At 27.5% G+C, this 25,643-nt stretch overlaps 2 protein-coding genes and 1 long non-coding RNA gene across 3 annotated transcripts; all 3 read right to left on the reverse strand.

The window, feature by feature from the left end:
• Positions 1-1,841: 1,841 nt before the first annotated feature.
• Positions 1,842-10,782, reverse strand: LOC108745441 (putative glycerol kinase 5). Its single transcript, XM_018481600.1, has 12 exons — positions 10,359-10,782; positions 8,063-8,156; positions 5,675-5,774; positions 5,326-5,485; positions 5,001-5,115; positions 4,572-4,765; positions 4,318-4,444; positions 4,139-4,243; positions 3,347-3,441; positions 2,799-2,962; positions 2,363-2,496; positions 1,842-2,046 (listed from the first exon to the last, which is right to left on the reverse strand). The coding sequence occupies exons 1-12, from the start codon at positions 10,452-10,454 to the stop codon at positions 1,904-1,906; spliced, it is 1,527 nt and encodes a 508-aa protein (XP_018337102.1). The 5' UTR covers positions 10,455-10,782; the 3' UTR covers positions 1,842-1,903.
• Positions 10,783-14,902: 4,120 nt separating this feature from the next.
• On the reverse strand, positions 14,903-15,566 carry LOC108745505. Its single transcript, XR_001939102.1, has 3 exons — positions 15,531-15,566; positions 15,174-15,339; positions 14,903-15,008 (listed from the first exon to the last, which is right to left on the reverse strand). It is a non-coding gene; the product is annotated as an uncharacterized LOC108745505 (long non-coding RNA).
• A 5,190-nt stretch (positions 15,567-20,756) lies between these two features.
• Positions 20,757-24,322, reverse strand: LOC108745443. Its single transcript, XM_018481603.1, has 3 exons — positions 24,171-24,322; positions 21,558-21,893; positions 20,757-21,162 (listed from the first exon to the last, which is right to left on the reverse strand). The coding sequence occupies exons 1-3, from the start codon at positions 24,186-24,188 to the stop codon at positions 20,818-20,820; spliced, it is 699 nt and encodes a 232-aa protein (XP_018337105.1). The 5' UTR covers positions 24,189-24,322; the 3' UTR covers positions 20,757-20,817.
• Positions 24,323-25,643: the final 1,321 nt, after the last annotated feature.

Raw genomic sequence — 25,643 nt, forward strand, 5'->3', positions numbered from 1 at the left:
ATACCATACTAATTTTATATTAAATTTACATTTGTTATACGTACTTCTGATTTCCACCAAAACAGAATTATAGCTAAAACGGCAACTAAAACATGGACTCCCAAGACAAAATGAAATATTATAAACTCAAAAGCAAATGCTTGCTGGAAGATATGAATTCCTTTGTAAAATATAAAGAAATATCCAGTCATTATCGAGATGACGTAGAAAATACTCAGAAAATATCGTGGGCGATTTATGGGTATTTCGAATATTCCCATGCAAAATATACAATTGAGCCATATAATAGGCATAACTGCTTGCTTCAAATTTTTCACATTACCTAACATTTTAACTATTCACTATCAATCTAAATTGATTAATTTCTATAAATAGTAATAAATATGTAATTATGTTAAATAACGCTATGATTAATACTTTATGAATAAGTTTAAATTGTTTTTTCAATTTTACATGTAGTAAACATTGAACACAGTTTTTTCGTTGAAACGATAAGTACAAACAATAAATTTCAAATAACTGAAACAGACACTGAAAGTTGCCGTTTAACTGTGAATACGAGTTGTCGTAAAATATGGAAAGAACTGTGTTGCCTATTCTAGGTCTGTAAGGACTAAATTTAACTTGGACGAGATGCGTGTTTCTTAATGAATTCTACATTGTAGCCAGTTAGCAACTGGCTAATAGCTGATAAGCGATCTCGCGTCCTAATATGTATCAGCTTGCATAGGTCATGCAATTTCACTTATTACACGTTTCATGCCAATAGTGTATGTTGTACACTTTCAATTACTCGTTTGGTTATTCATAGCTTGACATTTCCTCGCTACCGAGAAGCAAGTTTAACTAGCGGTAATAAATAATTGCAATCTGCAGCATCATATACATTTTATATATATTTTATATTTTTTTAGTACTTTATTATAAAATTACATAATAAAATAATGTACCTTTTGTGATCTTAATTTTAATTAAATAAAATATACATATAAAATCTTAATATGAGACACTTTTTGAGTTACAATGGAAATACTCATGGAAATTTTATTGATGTGCGTATTCTACAAAGATAAAATGAATAATATGATGACAAAAAATAACACAAATTGACTATGTATAAATAGATTAAGTTTACTCTTAATTTTATTACTTATAAAATATAATATAATTGTTGTTTCTACAAAAAGTACAAAAGTTGTATTATACATAAAATTGTATAATGTATTTCTATTTAATCTGTTTAATTATTAAATTTTATAAAGAAAAATGATCCAAGAAATTAATTTTTTTAATGATCTGCGTAAATGTAATTTTAAATTATATGGTATGACTTATGAGAACTATAATACAAGGCCATTAATTTTTACTTTATTGATATGATCTGAAATTGGATTATTAAAACTTTCATTTTAATTGAGAATTATATTGAAATTGCAACTGTACGTAATAATATGAATGACAAAAGTAATATCATTAATAGAATTTTCGCGTTTTAGAAAAACTATTTTCTATACTGTTATTTTATGTAATTGTTTTAATTCTTATTACTAAATATTGACTGATCAGCTGATCAACTTTATAATATTAATTAATATAAATGTATAATATACATATATGTATATATTATACATTTATATACGTTGTCCCTGCATATTATAAAAAATTCTTAATATATCCCAATATTATTAAAAATTATTTTTATTTAGTATTTATTGCACTGTTGTGTGCGTTGTGTTTTGTTTTTTGTGTTAAACTTATAGTATTTTATACTAAAACGATAATTAAATTTTTTTTTACTACAGTGTCAAATTGGCACTATATAATATCAAATCATTGTTTTAGTATAAAATAACGATATAATCACTAATCTTAGATTAAATTTGACTATAAATTTAACAGTGTATTAGTACCAATTTTTAAATCGCTCTACTGCGCGTTTCCATTGACGCAGCGTATATTGATAAGATAATCGCGATTCTTCTTTTGGTTTAAATATTTTGTCCGTTTGACGGAGTTCTAACAGTTCTTCTCTGTTCTTCCAAATTCCTGAAATTATTAAACAATACATTAAAAGTTATTCTTGTAAGAACAGTTATGTGTATTCAATCGCATAACGTTTAATATTCGATTATTATATTTTAAAAAGCCTAGAAAAATGCGCGTTCAATAATTTGTCGGAGCAATTAAAAGTTAATAAATAAATGCTCTAAATTATATTTGAATTAAGGGTAGTGCAACACAAAGAACCACACGAATTTAAGACATCCTACATAAAAAAAGTAATATTAATTTCTAATAAATTGTTTAATTGTAAAATATAAAATACAGATGAATTATTATAATAATAGAAATTTTTTCATACCACATTGTAAACCAGCCAGAAAAGCTACTCCTAAAATGGACATTTCGACAGATACCGGACGCTCCACTTCCAACCCCGTCGAGTCAGCTAACGATTGCATAACAAAATCATTCTTTGTAACTCCACCATCGACTCTAAAGAACAATAAATTGGTTCAATACCATATTATGTATAAATATTATTATCAATATTAATTTATCAATATTATCAATTACTATTAATATGTTGTTGTGTGTGTGTGTGTGTGTGTGTGTGTGTGTGTTAGGTTTATATGTATAAATGCAAGTGTTACATTAGAAATAGCAGAATTTAGATATCAATAATACAGATAAATTAAGCATTTTTTTCTCTTCTATAATATTGTAATAATTTTTGTATCATTAATTACGCAGATTATAAATATGGATTTTTAAGCACATCATTGTATAATTTTTACTTTATTTTTTGATATGTAAAAGAAGTTTCCTTGCATAAGCATTCATGAAGTAGTTGTATCCTGAAAACGAGACTCTCCAATAGAGATCGAATAATGTGTTCTTTTTTTGTAGTGGGCTTTAAACCAAAAAAACCAGTTGCAGCTGTATAATCATTTATGGGTGCCTGAAATAATAAATATAGTTATATATTTTCACATGGGTCCATTATTATTTTTTATCTTAATTGTATATTTATATGGTTTAATGTTTTCTTTTTTTTCTGAACGTTATAAAATAAATAAAAAATATTTCTCGAATATTATAATAGGTTAAGTAAAAATTGCAATAATATTTTATACATATTTGTTATTAAAGTTAAAAGATATAATATATATTTTTAAATATATATTGTCTTTTATTTTTATAGTTAAGAAAAATTTAGAGAAAATAATTTTCTTGATTAAACTACAAAAACGTATATATTTTTGTAAGAAGAAATGATTTTATAATATTCTTATATATACATTTTTTTATATTAAAAAACATAATTTAATATAATAAAATATACTTGTAATCCGCTGAATGCCGGAACAAAATATACTCCATCGGTGTCATTGACCGAATTTGCCGCATCGGATGTTTCCGAAACATTGTTTATAATTCCTGCAGCAAACGAAGATAGAAATCGATGTATATATAACGACAATATACATATAAAATTTCTTCAGAAAAATAAAATATTACTTTTTACTTTGAAACTTACATGTATATTATCTATACAGTGTCAGTAAAATGCTTATGTAAACCCTTGCAATTATTAAAGCGTAAAATATTTCTTAATATATATTCAGAAAGCAATAAGACATGATTCGCAAATAATTGGAACTTAATAAATGATTGGTACTTAATAAATGAAGTCAAGTGCAGATATCTCTATACTGGATAGAATCGAAGCGTCTGCAGTTAACTTCATCTGGTGAAAATATTTTATATTTACGAATTATATTCCATCAATTCAATTAACTTCTTCAATTAGCAATTTATGAATAAAAAATAAAATAGATTGTATATTTCTTAAAATTTTACTTAATTTTTTATTTAAAAAGGTAAAATATCATTGTGTGTGTCATAATTAAAATACATTAGCTTAAAAATATATGAAGAAGAAAATTTCTATTATTTGAATTCACAAAAAATATAAATAAAGTAAAAATTTTAAATTTAATTTATAATATTATATGATACAAAAGAAAATATAAATATATCTTATATATGATAATCAAAAAATTAATAAATTAAACAATATTGTATATGTATATGTAAATTTGATAACGTTTATTAAGTTTTATTAATAAATTACCTATTGATTTAGCCCACTCAATTAGTACACCGGTGTCGCTCGAAGATCCTTCTACAACGTATACTAATTCTTTTCCAATTCGCCATCCGACAACTGGATAAAGTCCTATAAATTTTTTAATTTTAGTTGTGTTATTTTTTAAAATTAGCATATATATTTTTAGCAATATGCAAAATTACCAGCAATGGATGCGTGTGGTTCCCGTCCTGTATTAACGTTCATGAAAGTGCCTGTCCCCATAGTAATTTTGAGATCGCCAGGCTTAAAACATCCTGAACCAAATAAAGATGCTGCTTGATCAGCCATCTAATTTTATCAACAAATTATTAGGAGAAACTTATTAATTCTAAAATTAATTAATGAGATTTCATACATAGTGTATACTTTACTATAATCGTTGTGCCAAGTTAAACAATTATATTGAATTACTTACTGAGCAATAAATTGGAATTTCAACTCCGAATATGTCTTTAGGAGTAACTCCAAAATAACCTGCTGTATCAACCACTTCTGGAAAAATTTTTTGTGGCAGTTTTAAAATATTTAACGCCCAATTAGCCCATTCCATTGTAAACGGATCAAAAATACCAGTAGCTGAGGCACTTGAAACATCCATTATATGCTTTCCTATAACAAATAAACTGAATGTTAATTGGCCATAATTTAACGAATAAATATTATTTATTATTAATATTATTATTACTACCGTTACATTTGACATTTATATGTATATGTTTATATGCAGGTAGCTATTACATATAACATTTATTAAGTTTTATAAGAGAAATATTATTTAACATTGTTATGAGAATTGTAAGATACAATAACAAATCTAAAAGCAAAATATAAAGTATTGTTTTACCTGTTAATTTATATAAGAGCCAACAATCCACACCTCCAAACGCCACCTCTTCATTCTGCACAGCTTCTCGGAGACCCGATATATTCTGAAGAGCCCATACTAATTTTAAAGTCACCTGAGAATTAAAGAGAAATAAAGATTTTCTAAAGAAAAAAATAAGATTTTAGATGACCATTAATTATTGAAAAAATCTTAAGGAAGTTTATAAGTTCCATTACAAAATTATGTTAATAATAACTTAAATTTGATGAAATATGACGATCTAATAATCAAATTTATAACCGAGAAAAAATTTATAACAGATTGACTGTTAAAGCATTTCAACCTGCATATTCATAAATTTTAACACGCTGCCAGCTAAAAATCGTTTTCTTCTTGTAAATGTATACAAGATACTCGCGCCCATTCTTAAACCTCTCATCATTATTGATTGGTTCCATTCCTTGACTAAAGTGGCCGCTCGTTGATCCTTCCATGTTATAAATCTGTTAAAAATAACAACCGTAATTGTAATATTTTGATACATCCTTATTTAATTCAATAACATAACAATTATAGTTAATTGCTAAATGTACAATACGAAACCTTGTAAATTAATTTTGAAATTAATAAGTTTAAATCAAATTGTCTTTATCGAATCATTATTGTTGCATCTTTTGTAAGCATTCTTGTACCTGTGATAGTATTTGCCAGTTTTCAAATTCCAAGTAATAAAACTAGCGCGTTGCGATGAAATTCCAATGCAAGCAATATTCTTCGAATTGATTCCACTATCTGCAATCATAAAGCGAATTAATCTAATTATTGTTACAAATGAATAAATAAGTTGCGAAATAAAACAAAAACAAGCCAAATATATTAAGGATATCAGCCATAGGCAGCGGTATCCAAAACTAAGATATACTCGTATCTCTATTTATTCCTCATATCTATTTTTAATTTTTTTTATGATCAAAAGTGGTAAATCATGATAATATATAGTTAAATATTTAGATACCCACAGAAAGATACTTGCATGAGTTTTTATTTAAATGTAAAGGAAAACATCCCAGTGAAAAATGACAATGGTCAATCAAAAATGATCAAATTAATGTCGATTCGACATCGAAATCATTAAATTCGATGTCAATTTGACAACGATTCTATTTCTCATTGGAATTCTATCATCAAATCAAATTGATATATAAAGAAAAATTTTATTTATTCGAATAAAATGTGATTTCAATAAGATCTGAAAATACAGATTTAATTAAAATCGAAATCATATATAAATATCAAGCATTTATTATTTCTTACTTTCGATGCATCAGATTGGCGTTCATCTTGGTTTACGGATATCTCTAGAACAGTTCGAAATACAGAAATAAGGTTCGACACACTTTCGATGAGTAGCTAAAGATTCAACTCAAGCCTCAATATATCACGCAGATTATATTCAATGCTACTACGTGAAAATTTATTAATCAATAATCTTATTCACAAATTAAGTGTGAAAGTTAAAAAACTAACCCAGATAGCGTGTCTCAGCAAAATGCACAAATCTGTGATTGTTTATGGTGCTGATATCTTGCTAGATTTGCCTTCAACGATTTTGAATATACCGACATTGTAACAACGTGTATATGTATTGCCAGCAGTTTGACAGCAAAATAGCTGCGTCAATGTTATCTTGCATTGTCGGCAATATGACAGCATTGTATGATGCTACATATTATTATGGCAACATGATATCAATAGTACAAATTTTGATGATGATGATTTTAAAGTTGTCGGCAAATTGTTGGAAAGTTGCTACTTAACGTTATTATCATATCATGAAGACATCAACAAAGGACTCAGTTGCTGCAATTTTGTTAGCAACACATACTTAGTAATGTATACTTAGCAAGCAACATGCCAGCAACAAAACAGACACGTTGCTATCTAGGAAATGCATTAGCCGTTTGTGAGTTTTATATAAGATTTATATAAGATCGTATTACAAATCAAACTAATCAAGACTCCTTATAAATCAAAGAACTGGAAAGGATACGGGTAGTAGGAGTCAAGCGCAGAATCGTCGCATAAATATATCGAAGTGTGAAACTTCTTTATTCACTAAAACGCGCTTACATGTTTTCGGCTCACTTTTGAGCCCTCCTCAGAGACAACATAAACTAACGTACATAAACTGTGAATAAAAATTATTCTGTCATGATGAGCTCCCCTATCTCGAGAATTTAAATGCTAGAATCAAACCCAAAAAGAATAAAAGAAAAAGAAAAAAAAAATGAAAAAAAGGAAAAACGAAAAAAAGGAAATAATGGAAATATCGAAATAGAGAATATAAAAAACTAATTTATCAAAAATCTTAAGATTAGAATTAAATATCCCGAAAATAAAGACGTTCACCCTGATCACAAACTATATCGCAAACATTATTATGAATTATTTAAAAACCGTTTTCGACATTTTTTGGCTAGTCAGTGTCAGTGAGTCACTTTTAGTTTTAGCTAGTATTATTGAAGCTTACAAATAAAAAATTTTGCATTGGACCGTTAATCAATTCTATGAAAATGAAAGTTGGAAAGTAATAAAAAATAAGAAGAAAGACTCATTACTGCGTACGACACTGACTCCTACTGCCCGTATCCTTTCCAGTTCTTTGATTTATATAAAATTTATATAAAATTTATATAAGATTTACATAAAATTTATTTATGTGTAATTAATGGAGATACGATCAATTGTGGCTCAAATTGAAGCTTTATGTATCTATTGAAAATGCGTGAAAAACCAATCTTTTCTGTGTTCATCCATTCCAGATGATAGATTGTGGAGTTCAAAAAGATCCGGATCGACGTGTTTTTCAAAAACAATTGATATATTTTACATTTTTATATACTTTTATACATTTTTATACACTTTTTTCATTATAGCATTTCTATTAGGAAAAGAAACTACTGATGTGCACATGAAGCCTCATATGGACTTTCTTTTATTATTATTAAGAAATAGTTAAGAAAGAGATTATTAAATTTTGATGCTTTTCAGAAGAAGATGCTATTATAATAATAACTTACGATCTAACGTATCCTTGATTACTTTTATTATGATCTGCCATAGATGATTGGGATCTATCTCCACAAAACCAGGCTCTGGATATATCAGATTTACCTGAATTGGAAAAAGATTTTATTTTCATTTTATTTTTATTTTGTTTGTATATTCGATTTAGCCATCAACTTAATTTAATAACTTTAAAATTGTAGCTTAACATTTATTTTATTTTTTTTCGGAAGAAGAGATATTAATAAAAATTTTTAATCGCATATGTTTTAATTTTTAATTCTTTAATTATGAACTTTGTTCGATAATTAAATCGATGTTAAACATTTATAAGTAAGTACAGTCTCTTTGTTGTGACCTTAATTTGCAGAAGATACTAAGGAGCACCTTTACACTGCAGTAATAACTTGGTGACCTTGAGAGCGTTCTATTTTTGTATTCACTTTTTTCTCCACTTTTATTTTTTTCTCTACCGGTCATACACGAGTATGTAAATCATTTGTGAAAATTATTTGTGAAAATTTACTTGAACATATGTCAACAAACTGCACTGTTATTTTGATTGCACAAATGATCTGAACACATAAAAATTCGTTCGATATGCTTGCGCAAATGACTTGCACAGTAAATCGAAGCGTGCATGTGTATAGCACGTTTAAAATTCAATCAGAACATCTGTCCGTATTGCTTCCACTTTTTGCATTTAGCATCTTTCCTTTTTCTTTCTTCAACGCCTGAATATATATTTATTTCATTTTAAATATAAACATTTTGAGGCATTTCTCGAGCAACGCAAACAGATTTTAATTAAAATTTAATTAATGCATTTAGTCATGATAATAAATTTGATCTCTTGCATTAATTGAATTAGTGCATACCAAAAACTGCTGTACATGAAATTGGTTAAGTTAAATGAAAACGCATATATTAAATGCCCAGTAATGATCAATATATCAATATAGTCAATTATTCTCTTCATTCGACTGTAATTAGTCAATTCTTGTAGATTACAGTAAATTAACAGATTATGACCAGTGTAAATGACCCTTTACCCAACTAGTCTATGAGCAAGGCTGATTATGAGTTCCGAAACTTAAAATGTGCACTGCAGCAACTTCTCTTTCAACTGCTGACAAGTATATATGTATGTAGCATGTTTGTGCAAATTTATTGGAATTATCTTTTCTCTGACGGCATACGCATGCATTTTTTATAAATCTATTTACATTTGAAATATTATCGTTTCGTGATAATTCGGTAAGTAATAAGTATAGCAAGACTGTATAATTGCTTAAAAATTACAGAAATGATTTCTTTTTTTTTTGTCTCTGACAGAAAATGAATTCTATTATTATTTACATTATGCACAAAATCTTTCAAAACTCCTTTATAAAATTCTTTACAAACATTGCAAAAGGCATTTCCATTGATTCATAATTAAGAGAAATGAATGCATGAATAACTTCTTATTATTTATTTATTATGCAGTATGAGATTAACATAAAAACGAACTACGTTTGTTTATTTTTTAACTTATTCGTGAATTATTGATAAAGATAAAATTAAAAATGATTGACTTGGTATTAATTCCAATTTATCAATTTTATTATCATTTAAATATAGTTTTTACTAATGTTCGTTTATGTAAAATAGTATTTTACAAAATGTAATATATTATAAAATAATTATGTGAGCAAATAATGGTAAATGTGACATCAGATTTTGTTAGTGATATTTTCTAAAATTTTTTTTATGCTTTTAAACTCATGGGATTAACATATTTTGTACATTACATATAATCTTTAATTTTAGTTTACTTATAAAGTTTAACATTTAAATTCTATTTGGAGATAATCCAATTTAAAAATGTACACAGCGTTAACTATCGCATTGTTATGCAAATTCATAAGAAGCACAGATGATTATTAATAACGCGCAATGCGACCGCCATCCGTATGGAATCAAGTTCATAAAATATATTATTGCGTGTGTATGAATACATAGTTTTATAAAAAAAATTTGGAATTATAATTATGCATTTTGTTTCGGTTTTTGTTTTATTTTAATTTTAATTTAAATTAATGTAACAAATGATTTATTGTTATATGGTTGAAAAACGTTTGTTTAAATATTTTTGTACAGGTTATATATAGATATTAAATTTCTTATTAGCAAAAACATCCAGCTCGGATTATTAGCTCTTGATTGTTATTTGTGAGTTTTATTTGAAGTCTATGTTCAAATATAAATTCGTGTTTCATGTTTATAATTTACCATCCGAGTTTTTATAGACAATTAACCACAACAAACCTTCTCCGTCGAAGAAGCCACTGTGACTGCCTTCTCATTTAGAATGTGAAACTGTATTGTAGTGGTACCAACATCGAGTGCCGCGACGTATTTCATGATAGTTCACTCTTTTCCAGCAAATTTGAAAATTCCACTTTGATTTATTCACGTATTTACACATTCACACTCGACTCGATTGTTGACTGAATCGTGGTGACTTGCACTGACAGGTGTCGATTAATATTTGCTGTGTAACATTTTTACCTCGGGTATTACAAACAAGAAAAAAAAATATTATGAAAAAAAAAATAACTCAATCAGTATTTGATTCAAAGTGTGCGTTAAAACACGTTGCTTTATCGTGACTCGACTGTGTTTCCACGTATGACCTCGTAGGAAGTTTTATTGAGACTATACAACGCGTCATATAATGATGCGATGAACTCCCGGTTCGTACTCGCCTGAAGTGAGTGGGGCAGATAGATTATCGGAGTGAGTGTAGTACACCGAGTCTACTTCTTGTCGATTACAGGCCGCAGCACAGACTTTTGTATAATGCTGTATAACGCATAAAGTATAAGAGATTCAACCAATCAGAGTATGAAATGAAGGACTCTATTCTACAATAACCCATTAGTCATAAATCAGAAGTTAGAAGTTGGAAATTGACGATTGTGATTGGAATTTCCAGCTTCTAACTTCTGATTTATGACTAATGGCTTATTGTAGAATGCATGTAATTGGTTGATTTTCTTATGCCTTATGGCCGTAGCACAGACTCTTGCAAGAGAATCAGAATCTTTCCTTTCCTCCCATTTCACGGAAAAGAAGAATTTCGATTGGTTGATTCCCTTATGCACTATGCATTATGCGTTATGCAAGAGTCCGTGCTGCGGCCATTATGGGTCTTCTACAATAAGCCATTAGTCATAAATCAGAAGACAGAAGCTAAAGATTGACGACTGTGATTGGTCAATTTTTAGCTTCTGACTTCTGATTTATGTTAATTATAAGTTAATCAGAAGTCAGAAGCTAAAAATTGACTAATCACAGTCGTCAATTTCCAATTTCTAACTTCTGATTTATAACTAATGGCTTATTGTAGAATGGCCACAATGGCTTATGGGTCTTCTATACCATATATCTAAGCTGCATAACGCGTAAGACTCATGGTCATTCTACAATAAGCCATTAGTCATAAATCAGAAGTTAGAAGTTGGAAATTGAAGACTGTGATTAGTCAATTTCCAGCTTCTAACTTTTAATTTATGAATAATAGCTTATTGTAGAATGGTCATGAGTCTTATACACCTTATGCAGCTTTATGCAAAAATTTGTTCACTCATCAATATTTTTTGCCACGCAAATCTAATCAATAATCTAACTATCAGCGAACGTATATTATAGCTACTGCGACCGTAATATTCGCTATAATCGCTATCAATGTAATTGCTCTAATTGTAAATATTCTATAATTTAATAACAATAATTAAAAATTCTGCTATAAAAATTTTATTTTATGAAATTCTTATTATAGTAAAATTTGATAACGTTAATGTTACATTATCCGTTTGGAATTTTAATAGTATAATCATTATCTAGTTTCCCACGTAGCACGTTTTATCAGAAAAATATTGTGAGAAACGCCTATAGGAATAAGAACATCTTCTAAAGGGATTATGTCTTTACGACCTTGGAAGTCTGTAACTAAATAACATAATATAACATAATATAAACTGCTCGCTAAATATTTTACATCTGATAATCTTCGTGTTTCTAATTTTATGTACTTTTATACGAAATAAAATCTTATATTTAGAATTAATTTCCAATCCAAAACTAGTTTTTATTTTCTTAAAGATATTCGAAAATTAATACTAACAACTTGTTTCAAATTAGACGAAAAATCTCAAAGAAAATATGGGAATCTGTAACATTTCATACAATAACAGCTATTGCCTATAAATATCTACGCAGCGCAGTCAATTAATTCATTGACATACATGACATGTGACAATTATAAATATTAAGATCTGTATTTAGAACGCGCTTCTACGTTAGCACATACTTTTGACATATAATGTCGTATACTACAGAATTGTAGATATAAAAACATATATAGATAAAAGCGCGTTTTGAATATACGGACATACATCTTTAATTGTCATATAACTGTCCTAATCCGAATTACCTAGCGCCATCTCGTGTTTTATACAAATTTCACATATTTACAGAAAGCAAACGATCTTTTTACGTTAGACTGTTAAAAAATGAGGCCTAACTAGGGAGTGATACAAATTCCGTATATTTTAGTGGGCACGGAAGTTGTATAATTCAAATACAAGTACCACAGCCCCAGGCGGCAGCACCGTGTTCTCCCTACTATAAGTTGTCTTATATCATGCTCGTCGATTTAACTGTAAAGGAAAAGTCTGGAAAAGTATTAAAAGTTGTGTTTGGGAAGCATTGTGTAGTATTAGTTGCTTTCCATTTACACCGATTTTCAGATAATTCTCATTTTTGATAATGCTTGTCATAACTCAATTGAAACACATTGAATTGCACATTCCTTTTGCATCTGAGAGTGAGAAGTGAGATTCAACTGAGTTTTTACTTACAATCTATATAAGCTCGAGACCGTGTGCTTTACCGAAACTCATTCTAAAAGTGACGTTATTAATCTGTGTTGTTATGACTTTTCACTTGTTATAACTTTTCACCAAAAAAAGCGAGTAGAGACGTTATTAATCTGATTAGTATAAAATACTCAGATCACTTTCGACTCAATTTCACTTGTGTGTAAATGGAAAGCAATTATTGTGGAACCTTGTTTTAATGATAATAAAATTTATATTAATAAAAATAAATTTTTATTAATTATTGGTAACATCATCGTTCTTCAATTACCCCCGGGCAAGTCACGAAAATTTACTCAGGGCCGAAAGTCTTTAATAGTATCTCGTCGGTGACCAAGTTTTAGCATGGGGCCTAAATAATTTAGGTCGAATTTGAGTATAATTAATATATAATTTAGGCCACGAATTAAGCGCACGTTGTAAACGTAACCATTATGATTTAAAACTGAATCAATTATAGGTTACGGTTAAATGGCTGATTATCTATCTATGAATCAATTATCAGTTATAGTAATTGCATGTGATAACTCACGGATAGACAAGATCGTTTAACTGTATAATCTATAATTGTTTTAAACTTTTATATTTCAAAAACAAAAACTATTGCTCGGCTATTGAATGGCAAATAGTCTTTTAACTTATTCTTTTTTCCAGAACTTTCTTGTTTTATTTTGATTTGTGAATTTCGAGACATTTTGTACAGAAATTAGCTTTTAAGATTTAATATTAATTAATAATATAATTATAAAATCTAATGTCTTACTTTATTATCATATTACACAAAAGTAACAAAAAATGTCTCGAGTAAAAACGTAACGAATCGTAAATTCCTAATTGTGGGTAATAGTAATGCATGACATCACTTTTAAATTTAAACTTAATCGAGATATTATTGAGATCCGATAATCTCGATCTGGCGCAACTTTGACTCGCGTAAACAAGGCAGTGTCTTGTGCCATTCTTAGCGCCGAGCCATTACCATATCTCCAGATTATTAGTAATGAATAACGATAACAAGTTATCTTTTAAAGAAAAAGTAATGTTCTCAATCCTAATAACGGTAACGTATTATAATTGTAAAGTAACGGTCTCAATCCTAATTATAGTAATGCCACTTTAATTGAAAGATATTCTTTAATCTGAAGAATAAAGAATTCCCTCCTCTCATAATTTTTTTCCATTATTTTTTTGTACGTCTGATTAATATTATAAAGTCAGAAACACAACTAAAATCATAACTAAAATTATACAGAAGGATTGTAGCAGAGATATTGCGTAATAAGATGAGAAGAAACATGAATAATGAGAAATAGAACAAGAATCAAGATGGTGTGAAAGGAAGTTAATAAGCATCAAATTAGCAGTTAGGAATTGAATATAATGAGGCTAAGAATAATGATACACAAGATAATACATATTTGTTGATGCATATTATAAAACGCGTTGATTGAAATAAATATTGTGGATTCGGAGATTAATTTTTCTAATTTAATGGTAACAAAAATTAATATTTTAAATGAAATATAAATTATATAAAAGAAATATGCTAAAATTTATAATAATAAAATCTATGGTAACAACATGTGTTAAGGTCAAAATCATCGGAGCTGCTCCCCCTATTCGGCATTTTAGTCAAACTTATATTCATAAAGAAATAAATACGGTTGCAAAGCAATTTACGTATTTACATCTAAAAATGAATTAATTATTGAATTAATTATTGACAATAACAACAATGATATGTGATTCAGGAAGGAAAGCTGTAAATAACAATCTTTATTTTTAATCAAAATTTTAAACAGTTTAAATTTTGTTTTAATTTTATTTATGTGTATTTAAAATTTTTTTTCTTTTAATTTTAAGATTTTACAATATGAGAATTTTTATCATTATTATCATATTGCGCAACATGTAAATATTTTTGTTGGTTGTCACAATATGTTTTATTGCAATATACATCATCAAATACAAAAATTAGAGTGGTAAGTATTGCTACACCAGCAAAGATAATCCACATAATCAACTCTAAAGTGACCTGCGAAAAAAAATATAACAAATTTTGAATAAATTGAAAAAATATATATATATACAAATAATAGATAGAAATATCGAAAAAATATTTTAAAAAGATTAAAAAATGAATATGTTGAATATTTAATCGTTTTAATAACCAAAATATTAAATAATTATTAAACATTACCTCAATGACTGCTCTCAAAATCGTTATTATATATGGCCTTTCAGAAATCCATTTCCACATCATAAATGGCAATAATATAAGAAGCAATAATAAGTCAAGTGCGTGTATGACAATTATAGAAATAATTTTGTTTAGTTCAAACCCAGTCCATATTCTTGTATACATGCTAATATATAGATAAAATGTATATAAGTTAGTTATATTTTAGATAAAATAAATTCTTAAGATTTAAGTTTAATGAGTATAAGTTGCATTTATATTTAGATGTACTTTATATATACGTAAAAAATGTACGGAAAGAAGGTTGATACATAATTAAATAAATAATTTAACAAATTTAAAAAATATTTTACTTACGTGATTATTTATGTCTTAATTTTACATTTCTTAAATAAATTATCCTCTATTGTATACTTTTAAATTCAATGCAATCGTTCTTTTAATTCATATTATATAGATTTGGAATCTAGCCTATACTGTCAATGGATGATCGAAATATTGGCGTAATTATTTTAAAGCATTTTGCAATATATCTTTTTTTAAAATAGCATGATTAATTTTTATTTGTTGTATATTTGTAAACGAAACGAGTATTATTAAGTGTGTTATCAAACAAAAATTGTAACACGTACGATTTATATGGTACACTGCAACTGTCAATTAATAAACTTGTCATTAATGGTTAAACCATAGTGAAAGAAATTCAAGTGTGTTTGTTCTTGAGACAAATTTCATACGATTCTGCGTAGATTTCAAATTAAATGCGGCCATTTAAACATTTATGCCGCGATAATTTTGAAATGATAGCTCGAGAGATCCAAATAAATATATACTTATTAAATAAAAATGTAAAAATGATCATCAAAAAGAAGAAATATGTATTTTTATCACTTCCTCTCCCAAAAAAACGTTAATATTAAAGGGAAAAAGCTCATGGAAAATTAATTTTATTTATTATACCTGGTAAACGTGACGAGCGCCTGTAATAAGAGAAAAGTTGGTATCCATTGCTGATCTAACAATCAAGACAACTTAGAAAATAGAATCCAACTGCTCGTCACAAGCAAAATTAAGAACTAGGCTTAAATTAAGTCAGAATAAATGCGATTAAGACGCTAATGGATAAAGACAGAAAAATGAGTGCCTTAATCAGAGTAATGCAACTTCTTTTTGAGTGACGAATCCGGGTCAATCGATCGAATTCTTACCGCTAAAGGCCGAACCGTTTGTCAACAGACAGAGCGTGTCCTCGATCAGCCGACAGCAACAGTAGTTGCTAAATCACGCGAACATTGCACCATTGCGGAGTGCATGATATTACGCGCCCGGCATCACCTCGTGCCCAGAGCACTTGACGTGAGAGTTTCAGTGATCGTAGTGGCCACTTCATGCAACAACGTTTCAATGAGAGTTCCTCTTACTGTCAAAATATCGAAGATTGATTTCATTATCAAAACTAAAATTCCATTGAATGGGTTTTGTGAAAAGTCAATTAGTCCGATAACGTCAACGGCACTCCCGAAGCAAATGCGCGACGCGACAAAGCTGCGATTCTTTCAATTAAATCGGCGACGAGTATACGTTAGCTTCTCCGTCATTGGCCTAGTACAGTCGAGCATTGCCGTTCAATGTAGTTGGTTGATTCTTACATTCTGATCCAGTTTAAACTCTCGGTGGAAATTAGACCACTGGATTTTTACACGAAGAGAACAATTTTATTCAAATATCTAAAAATTTACTTAGATATATATAATTCAGATAGATCCGAAAATGTGTGTATATGTTTAGATTCTAATCAGCACAGAATGGTTTTAAAATATTTATTTAATGTAAAAATATTTTTTAAATATTGTGGACTGATTAAGATACTTTAAACCGTTCTTTTTATGTATATCTTCGGAGTACTGAGCCCTTCATCACATCAACGTCCCTGTGAGAGGGAAGATATCATCACAAAAGACGCACAAAAACGAAAAATTAATTAAATTATTAGTTATATAAACTATATATTAATGAAAATAGGAATCGCTTGTGGAATTATGTTATTTGCTTAAGGATATTTATATTAACGTTGCTTTTTTTTATGACTCGTGTGTTACCGTTTAAAGTATAATCAAGAGTTATATTCAAGCAAAAGAAAACTTTTTTGTTAAATAAAAATAATTATTGTCCCTAATTTTCGCAAAATAATAATAAATCCTATCTTTCTATTGCGTTTTGATTCTAAATGATTGAATCGTACAAAATATCTATTAATTCCGTAATACATGATTGTCATCTCAATTGTTTCATGAATAGTTAATCGTGCAAGTTAATAATCGTATACCGTGAGTATTCATGAAGTCACGAGTGCCATTGCACAAGTGGCAATAAAGTAGAGCAAGAAAAATTATAATAACTCAATACCGAGAAAGTAAAAAAATTTGTAAATGTATACTCGTATTTGAAAGATGTATAAGATCAGAAAGTGCATGACGTTATTGCGCGATTGATTCATAGAATATGATCGTTGCAACCTTGATAATCAGAACGTCAGCGCTCAAAAACAACCGAAAGAAATACGAGATAGAGCGTTTTTTAATTCATTGATTAATCAATCTCATTATGCGCAAATGCAGCTTTTATGTAAATGTAGACATTTCATGTTATCTAGCATTTGTCGCGATTACGTAATTACATTTCAAAAGAAAATGTGGAACGACTACCCGCCCATGCACAAGCCTCCGTGGCTCGGTATATGAATGCGTGATAATTGCCTGTAAACATGACGCGCCGTCCGACCGATCGCCGCGCGTCGCGTTCGCATTAAACAAACAAGGCCGTGCACCGATTATTCAACTGTCAAAATTTTAATGCATACTACGAAATAAATAAAATAATTTATTCGTTACACATTTTAAATATTCTCTGATGAATAAATTTTATTGCACAGTTTTTGTTTTATTTCTTCGATTTCTTAGATTTATTACGCATACACACAACTCATCGACACTGAAAAAAATTTTGGTCATTTTTAATCCAATGAGTGATCGTTAATCAATGTCTGATTTAATCTTCGACTTAATATAGTTACTTTATTGATATGATAACTGAATTTATTTATATGACATATTTATTCTTGCAATGAATTCTTTTAATATATATATATATATTCTCATAATATCTCTTTTAATATATATTATATATATCATAAATTATTATGAGAATTCATTGAATCAATTTTCAGTAATTCAATAAATATTTTATTGTATTTACAGTTTTAATTCAATGTATACCGTAAATATTTCAATTGTGATATAATAATAAGCGATTATTAGTTTGTAATAACTTTATGTTAAATACGAAATATTTAATTTTTTATAATCTAAATTTATGCCGAAACATTCTGCTTCTTACATCCAAATTCCAAATTAATCCACATTCCAAATTAATTTTACTTATCATAGGATACTAATCCAAGATAAAAAGTAAAGTCTTATTTAATCGGAAAGTATTAATCTAAATTATTTTAGCAGTAACTTTTTTTATTAATCAGTCAAATTTTTGCGTTTCGAGAGGAATAAAATCATGTTATTTTAAATAAATAAACAAAAAATTCAATTTTTAATTTTAACCATTTAAACATTTGCACGGCGGTAATTTTAAAGTGATAGCAAAGTGATCTTTCAAGAGACCAAAATGAATATTTGTCAAATAAAAACATGTAAAAATAATCATCAAAAAAAAGAATTTAAAAATATACATTTTTATCTTTTCTCAAACAAAAGAGCGTTAAAATTAAAGTAGTAAGAAACTTGTGGAAAATTAATTTTTATTATGGCAAAACAAATTTATTATATTATATATTGTAGGCAAATATAATTAAAAACCTCTAAAACCGTAAAATAACAATGAATAAAGCTTAATTTGATTTTACTAAAAACCGTGTCGGAAAAATGACGAAAAAATCTAATCTTTTTTTTAAATAAACTTTACTTTAAAAAATTTTTTAATTTTTTACTAGGAGCGAGATTTACATAAAAGACTATATCATATGATAATGTATCTTACTTTTTTGTTTTACATCATTTAGATAGACTACAATGTCAACGGCAAATTAAGGTCTCGCAAAACGCTTTATGTGATGTGGCATACTATATACAGTGAGTGCAAAAAGTATATTTGTACAGAGAAAATATTTTTTAAAAAAAACTTTATTTTCAAAAAGTAAATATTATCCAGCGAAAAATGAGTTCATCGAATTGATGTCGAATCAATATAAATTCGATGATTTCAACACCAATTTGACGTCGATTCGCCGTTTAATTAACGATCATTTCTTGTTGGATAATTAACAATTTATTCATAAAGAATAAAATAGACTGTATATTTCTTAAAATTGTATATATCAAAATGATATTAATTATACAAAATATATCATCTGAAAAGCAAAATTTAAAAATTGTTTGAATGCTCAAAAAGTATTCATACAAACGAGAAATTCAGCTTCTAAAATCAAGAATGCATGCAAAGCTCATTTGTTTATGTTAGAACAGAATGTATACATTGTATGAAATTGCTAATTAATGTTTATTTTCTACAAATAAGACTTTTTTAATAATAAATTTTCTTGTACAAATACTTTTTGCTCTCACTGTATAACTCGAGTAAATGTTAATAAAATCTAGGGATGCACCGGATCGTAAAATTACCGGATATCGAATGGATCTTCCGGACAGAATGTAATATCCGGTATCCGATCGGATAGTAAAAAAGTGCCAGATAATACCGGATACCGGATGCGTACCTAAAAAATCTTTTGAAAAATTTTCACGTAACTATTAAAGATGTATAAAATGTATATGTAAATGTATACTCTAAAATTTATCGGAACAGTATAATTTTTCCCAAAAAAATTTTCCCCTTTTCTGAATGTTTTATATCAGGATCATCCTTTAATTGATCTTTTTGAGCAAGCTCATACAGCCTATTTTTATTATAATTAAATATAAAATATTTATTTGATAATTTTTAAGTTATTATATAAAAAAAGATAAATAAGAAAATGTTATCAAATTTATACATTTTATTTATTTAATAGATACAACAATTACATTTAGTACGTGAATCTACTAACGATTTTGTTTAGAATATACGAACTAATTTAGAGACGTAAGTCAGAATATTATTATCTAAAATTAAAATATTAATTTGTATAATACTTTTTGGCATCGTGCATAAAGATAATGCATAAAAGCATTTTAATTTAATTCAAAAGCAAAATAGTACTTATAAAATTTATAATTTCAAATACTTATGCAATCTTACTCCTCTAATAATGTGCAACAAGTTATCATTACATTTATACTTTAATGCAATTATTTAAAAATAATCGATAATACGAAAATTCAACAGTACCTATATGAAATTATAGAGTTAAAGATTTTTTAAATATTTCATTTATTTAATGAAACAGAATTTTTTTTGTAAATATAAAATTTTATTGTAAAAGGTTAAACGTCTAAAAGATTTATAAAAATAATTTTAATAAATCTAAAAGAGTAAGATTTCTTGCTGTTTAAATATAAGTACTAAATTAAATATATTTAGTTTAGCTTCTGTAGAATGAAGAATATATATTCACGTTATTCTTATTATGATAAAATCAATTGGTCACTCGATGATGATAGCAAGGTTGATGTGTCGTATGCCTGTGATTTCTATGTAAAACATTCCTCGCGTGCTTCCGTCTTTCCCTAGCAGCTACTTGCTGTCTGTGGACGAAAAGCGGTCTAAAAACCTTAGAATCTTGTGCCTGCATATCTTCCGCTTCGCTAGTAACCTTCTTTTCGACCTTGTCTTCGGATCCCGTACGAATAGATCTCCTTATTCTAACATTTTCATTTCTTGAGTCTAATTTAGCAACTTGGTGACCTATGCTTGACAATGGCAATCTTTCTATAAAGCCGTTAGACTCCATTTTATTCTTCGGTATTCCGTAAGCTTCAACCTATAAAAGATACAGCTTTCATTATATACGTTTACAATTATTACATATATATGAGATATATTGTTTTATAATTTTTGTAAACATATCTTATCCCATGATTTAAATCAATAATATAGTGTAATATAATATAATTGCAAATATTTTGGTGATATATAATATGATAAGTTATATAATTATAGAAATTATTAATTTAAATTTTTTAATCATTGTAATTTATTAAACTTAATATAATTTTTCAATATAATGTGTATCTTTATATTATCTTATATAAATTTACATATTATAATATCCAAATTCTGACATATATACTATACAATATTAAGATAAAATTAAAAAAAAATTCAAGTCATGAATTTAGAAACATATTACATTAATTGATTAAACAGAATATTTACCAATCGACCACTTTTGAAGGTGTCATCTCTTATGCGATCTTCTCCAAGCTGCAATCTTTCAATAATACCGTTATCTTGGAAATGTTTTTTCGGTAGACCATATGCGCGAATGCCTGGTTTATCCTCTTCATTAGAATCCAAATGGATCCTTCGTACTTTACCGTCCAATCCAATTTGATTGTAGATTTGCACCCGCTTGATGTCTCTTTCATCATCCAAAGATTTGTCCGATTGTGTGTAATCTGGATCATTGATTGATCGATCGGAATTTAATACGCTTGTGTGCTGGTGATTTCTCGCACTGCTTAAGCTTAGCGAGATGGTCAATAAGAAGAGCTGAAAAATAGATTAATAAACAATTAATAAAAAGAGCTGAAAAATAGAATATTAACAATAATATAAGATAAGCTTGTTTGTTTGCCAAATAATATATCAATAATTTAAAACAACCATGAGCGAACAAATAAGATATTTAAAGAAGCAAATCCTTTTTAATAAAATAGCAAATATAATATAATATAAATACCTATGTTTCGGCTCACAGAGTCTTCATCAGTTATAATAACATGAAAATTGAAACTTACAATCTTGAATCTTACTTCTAACTATAAAGTGACAATGAGAGACAAGTCGGTAACCAGATAGAATTTTCTTTCAGCATGTGATGTAGTAATTAGAGCAGGCATACACTAGTCCAACAATAAAATAGAAATGCGTTATTTTTTTTTAACAATAACGTAGTTACATTTTTTTAACGGTAACAAATTTTACAGTTACTTTTATCGTTACTTTGCATACGATTCAATATGGTTGGACACATAATGCTTGAGACTCCTAAGCCCATCTGCTGTGATTGGTTGTTGTCGATATTAAAAAAATAACAGAAAAGAAACGAAAAGTTACTTTCTCAAGCAACAGTAATTGTAACGAGTTACTTATAAAAATCGATAACTAGTAACGTGTTACTGTTTCTATTCGGTTACGAGTAACTGTCACTTGTTACTTTTAAAAAGTAACTTTCCATTCTTTAATTTTTAGTGACTTAAATTTAACTGTCTGGACAATATTGACCTTACAATTTATATCGGACTTAACTTAATTCTCGCTGTCAACGAATTTGTTATTGGACTTTACATTTTGATGCTAACTACTCATATTTTATTGTTGGACATGGTGTATGCCTGCATCTCTAATTACATCATATGCGGAAAGAACCAACTTGTCTCTCATTGTCACTTTATAATTAGATGTAAGATTTAAGATTGTAAGTTTTAATTTTTATGTTATTATAATCAAAATGTAAAATTTATGTTATATTATATTTGCTATTTTAATAAATGTTATAGAGGATATACTTATTTAAATATCTTATTTGCTGGTCTCTTAATAGTCTTGAATTATTAAAATAGAAATATGTAAATAATATTTACATATTTTGCTTTTAACTATTTGTGAAGATGGTTAATTTTTATATTATTTCTATTTTTAAATGCAGATTACCAATAAAAATATTTTCTTATTTTATTTATAAAAAGTAAGAGAATAAACAATTAAGAGAATAAATGAAAAATGTTGATATTACTTAATAAACGTGTACATAAAAAAATATACCTATATGTTAAATTAAAAAATCAGGTCTTTTTAAATTCTTTCGAAGTTGACATAATCTTTACTACATGACGGAACATATAAATGTTATCTTCTGCGGTTTGACGATAACTTTAATCACATCTTAATAAAAACGCGGAAGATGACATATTTCCTTAAGCAAATATACTCTAATGCCATTTAGACAATTGGAATAAAAAATAATTTCTGCGAGTTTATGATAAAATCAATCTTGATTCAATGATAATTTTCTTGTTTTATGTCTTAGTATCTACTAATGAAGATAATAAAATAGCATTTCATTAATTTTTACGACTTCCATTTTTAATGATTAATGAAGACATTTCGCAATATAACGTTTCTCATCATTATGAATCAAAACAAATAAAAAAACTTTATGCGCAAATAAACAAGAAATTAAAATTAAACTTTAATTTAAAAAATGTTTAATTTAAAATGTATGATTAATAAAAATTATTAAAATAAAAAAGAAGCATTGTTGGAAGACATTGAAATTAATGTTATTTTTTATTTTATTATTGCATTATTATTTTATTATTTTATTATTACATATTTATTATTTTATTTAATTATTATATTTAATTAAATCAATTATTATAATTAGACAAATCTGTTATATTTTTCATGAAATAATACAGCATTATAGTTACATTTTTTAATAATAGTTACTTTTTAAAGAATTATATAAAACTAATTATTAACTTTATATATTTTATTATATTTTAATATTATTATATTTTTACTATTACATCTTTAATATAGATTTTATCATTTTAATATAATTTGTATTCAATAATATTATGTTAGATTAAGCGGTAAAAAAGGAAATAGCAATAAGTTCAACTTGATATATTATATCTAAAACTGTAAAATATTCTGAATATAATATCCAATCAAAAAAAATTTTTTTTAATATTGAAGAAAAGGTAGAATTTGAAAAATTTGATTAATTATTCGATAAATTATATCATTCCTGATCCTTACCGTCAATGTCAATCTCATTGTACAGTGGTATTTCCTTTCTTCCTGTCGCGAATGTCTTGATTGCGGCTCACTCTCCAGTTGTTGCTCGGACTCTTAGGCGGCGTTTGAGGGGAAAGATTGACCGCGCTACGGTTATATACCTAAACCGGCTGCGATCTCGAAGAACGCAATTAAGTTAGTTTCACACAGGAGTCTGTGATATGCAGATTCGTTGTAAAGCAAGAGCAGTCTTATTCCTGGTAAAAATCCCGCCACTGTGAGTCTACAGTGAATCATCTTCATAAACGAACCGCAAACAGATGAAGAGACTCGAAAATTCATAGTATTTCTTTTATAACCCAAGATGGGTGAAAGCCCTAGATGAAAAAAAAGCTGTCAGGGGAAGGGAAAGGGAAGCAAACTTTTGACCATATCTGCGAAATAATAGTTTCAGGATGTTGTGAATTTTTTGAGATTTATATATACACATGCAGAATTTTTTAATATACCATTATTACTACTATAACTTATTATATTATTATTAACTTATAACTTCTTATTATAATTTATTATTTACGTATTATATTTTAAATTAAATTTTTTGATGGAAAAGTTGTATGGATAAAAGTTGTATGGGATGAGTTATACATTGTAATAAAAATATGGTGAACAATAAAAAAAATAATTCTATAATGAAGTAGTACTTATACAATATTAAGCTTACATTCATATAACTTTTGTATTAACAATTAGATATTATTGGAAATTGAAAACATTTTTTTAGTTTATTATAAAACTAATATGGTTTTTACGATGATACAGATATCGAAACTACTTCTGACTTTCATGTAAACTAAGGATTAGGCATTTTTTTGTAATCCACAGTGAATTCTGCTAGTGTTAAAAGCCTATTCATTGAGCGCTAAACATTTGTACGTACGACTCACACGTGTTGCATATGCAAGCGGTTTTCCCACTCTTCCAGTGACGGTGACAGTGTTTCTCATTTAAAAGTAATTCTGGTATAAAGAACAAAAATAAGAAAATTTATTTTGTACTCTTACTATCGGTATATAAATAATGTGTTGTTTTATATTTAAATTTTAATTAAAATTATTATTAAATGATTTACGAAAGACACATTTATTACGCTAATTAAGAAATATAAGGACAAGAAATTAAGACATCACGGAAAATTAGACAACCACTATCTTACGTCGCATGAATGAATAGTTGAAGGAACGAGTGACTAACTATTCGCCCCGAAGGCATTAACAATGACACGTTTACTACACACTGCAGTAATTTCTACCATATTCCTAGTAAGTACGCCAATAATCAAACGATTCGCCGATGAGACCTTGACTAACGTTCGCAATTTTATTGCCATCTAATATTAGAACTGTTTCTATATTACAAACATTTTTCTCCAATATTATGCATTTAATATTAAATGGACTACTAAAGAAATATTGATAATATTTAATTAATGAA

This window comes from Trachymyrmex septentrionalis, unplaced genomic scaffold, assembly GCF_001594115.1.
Source record: "Trachymyrmex septentrionalis isolate Tsep2-gDNA-1 unplaced genomic scaffold, Tsep1.0 scaffold14, whole genome shotgun sequence".
NCBI lineage: Eukaryota > Metazoa > Arthropoda > Insecta > Hymenoptera > Formicidae > Trachymyrmex > Trachymyrmex septentrionalis.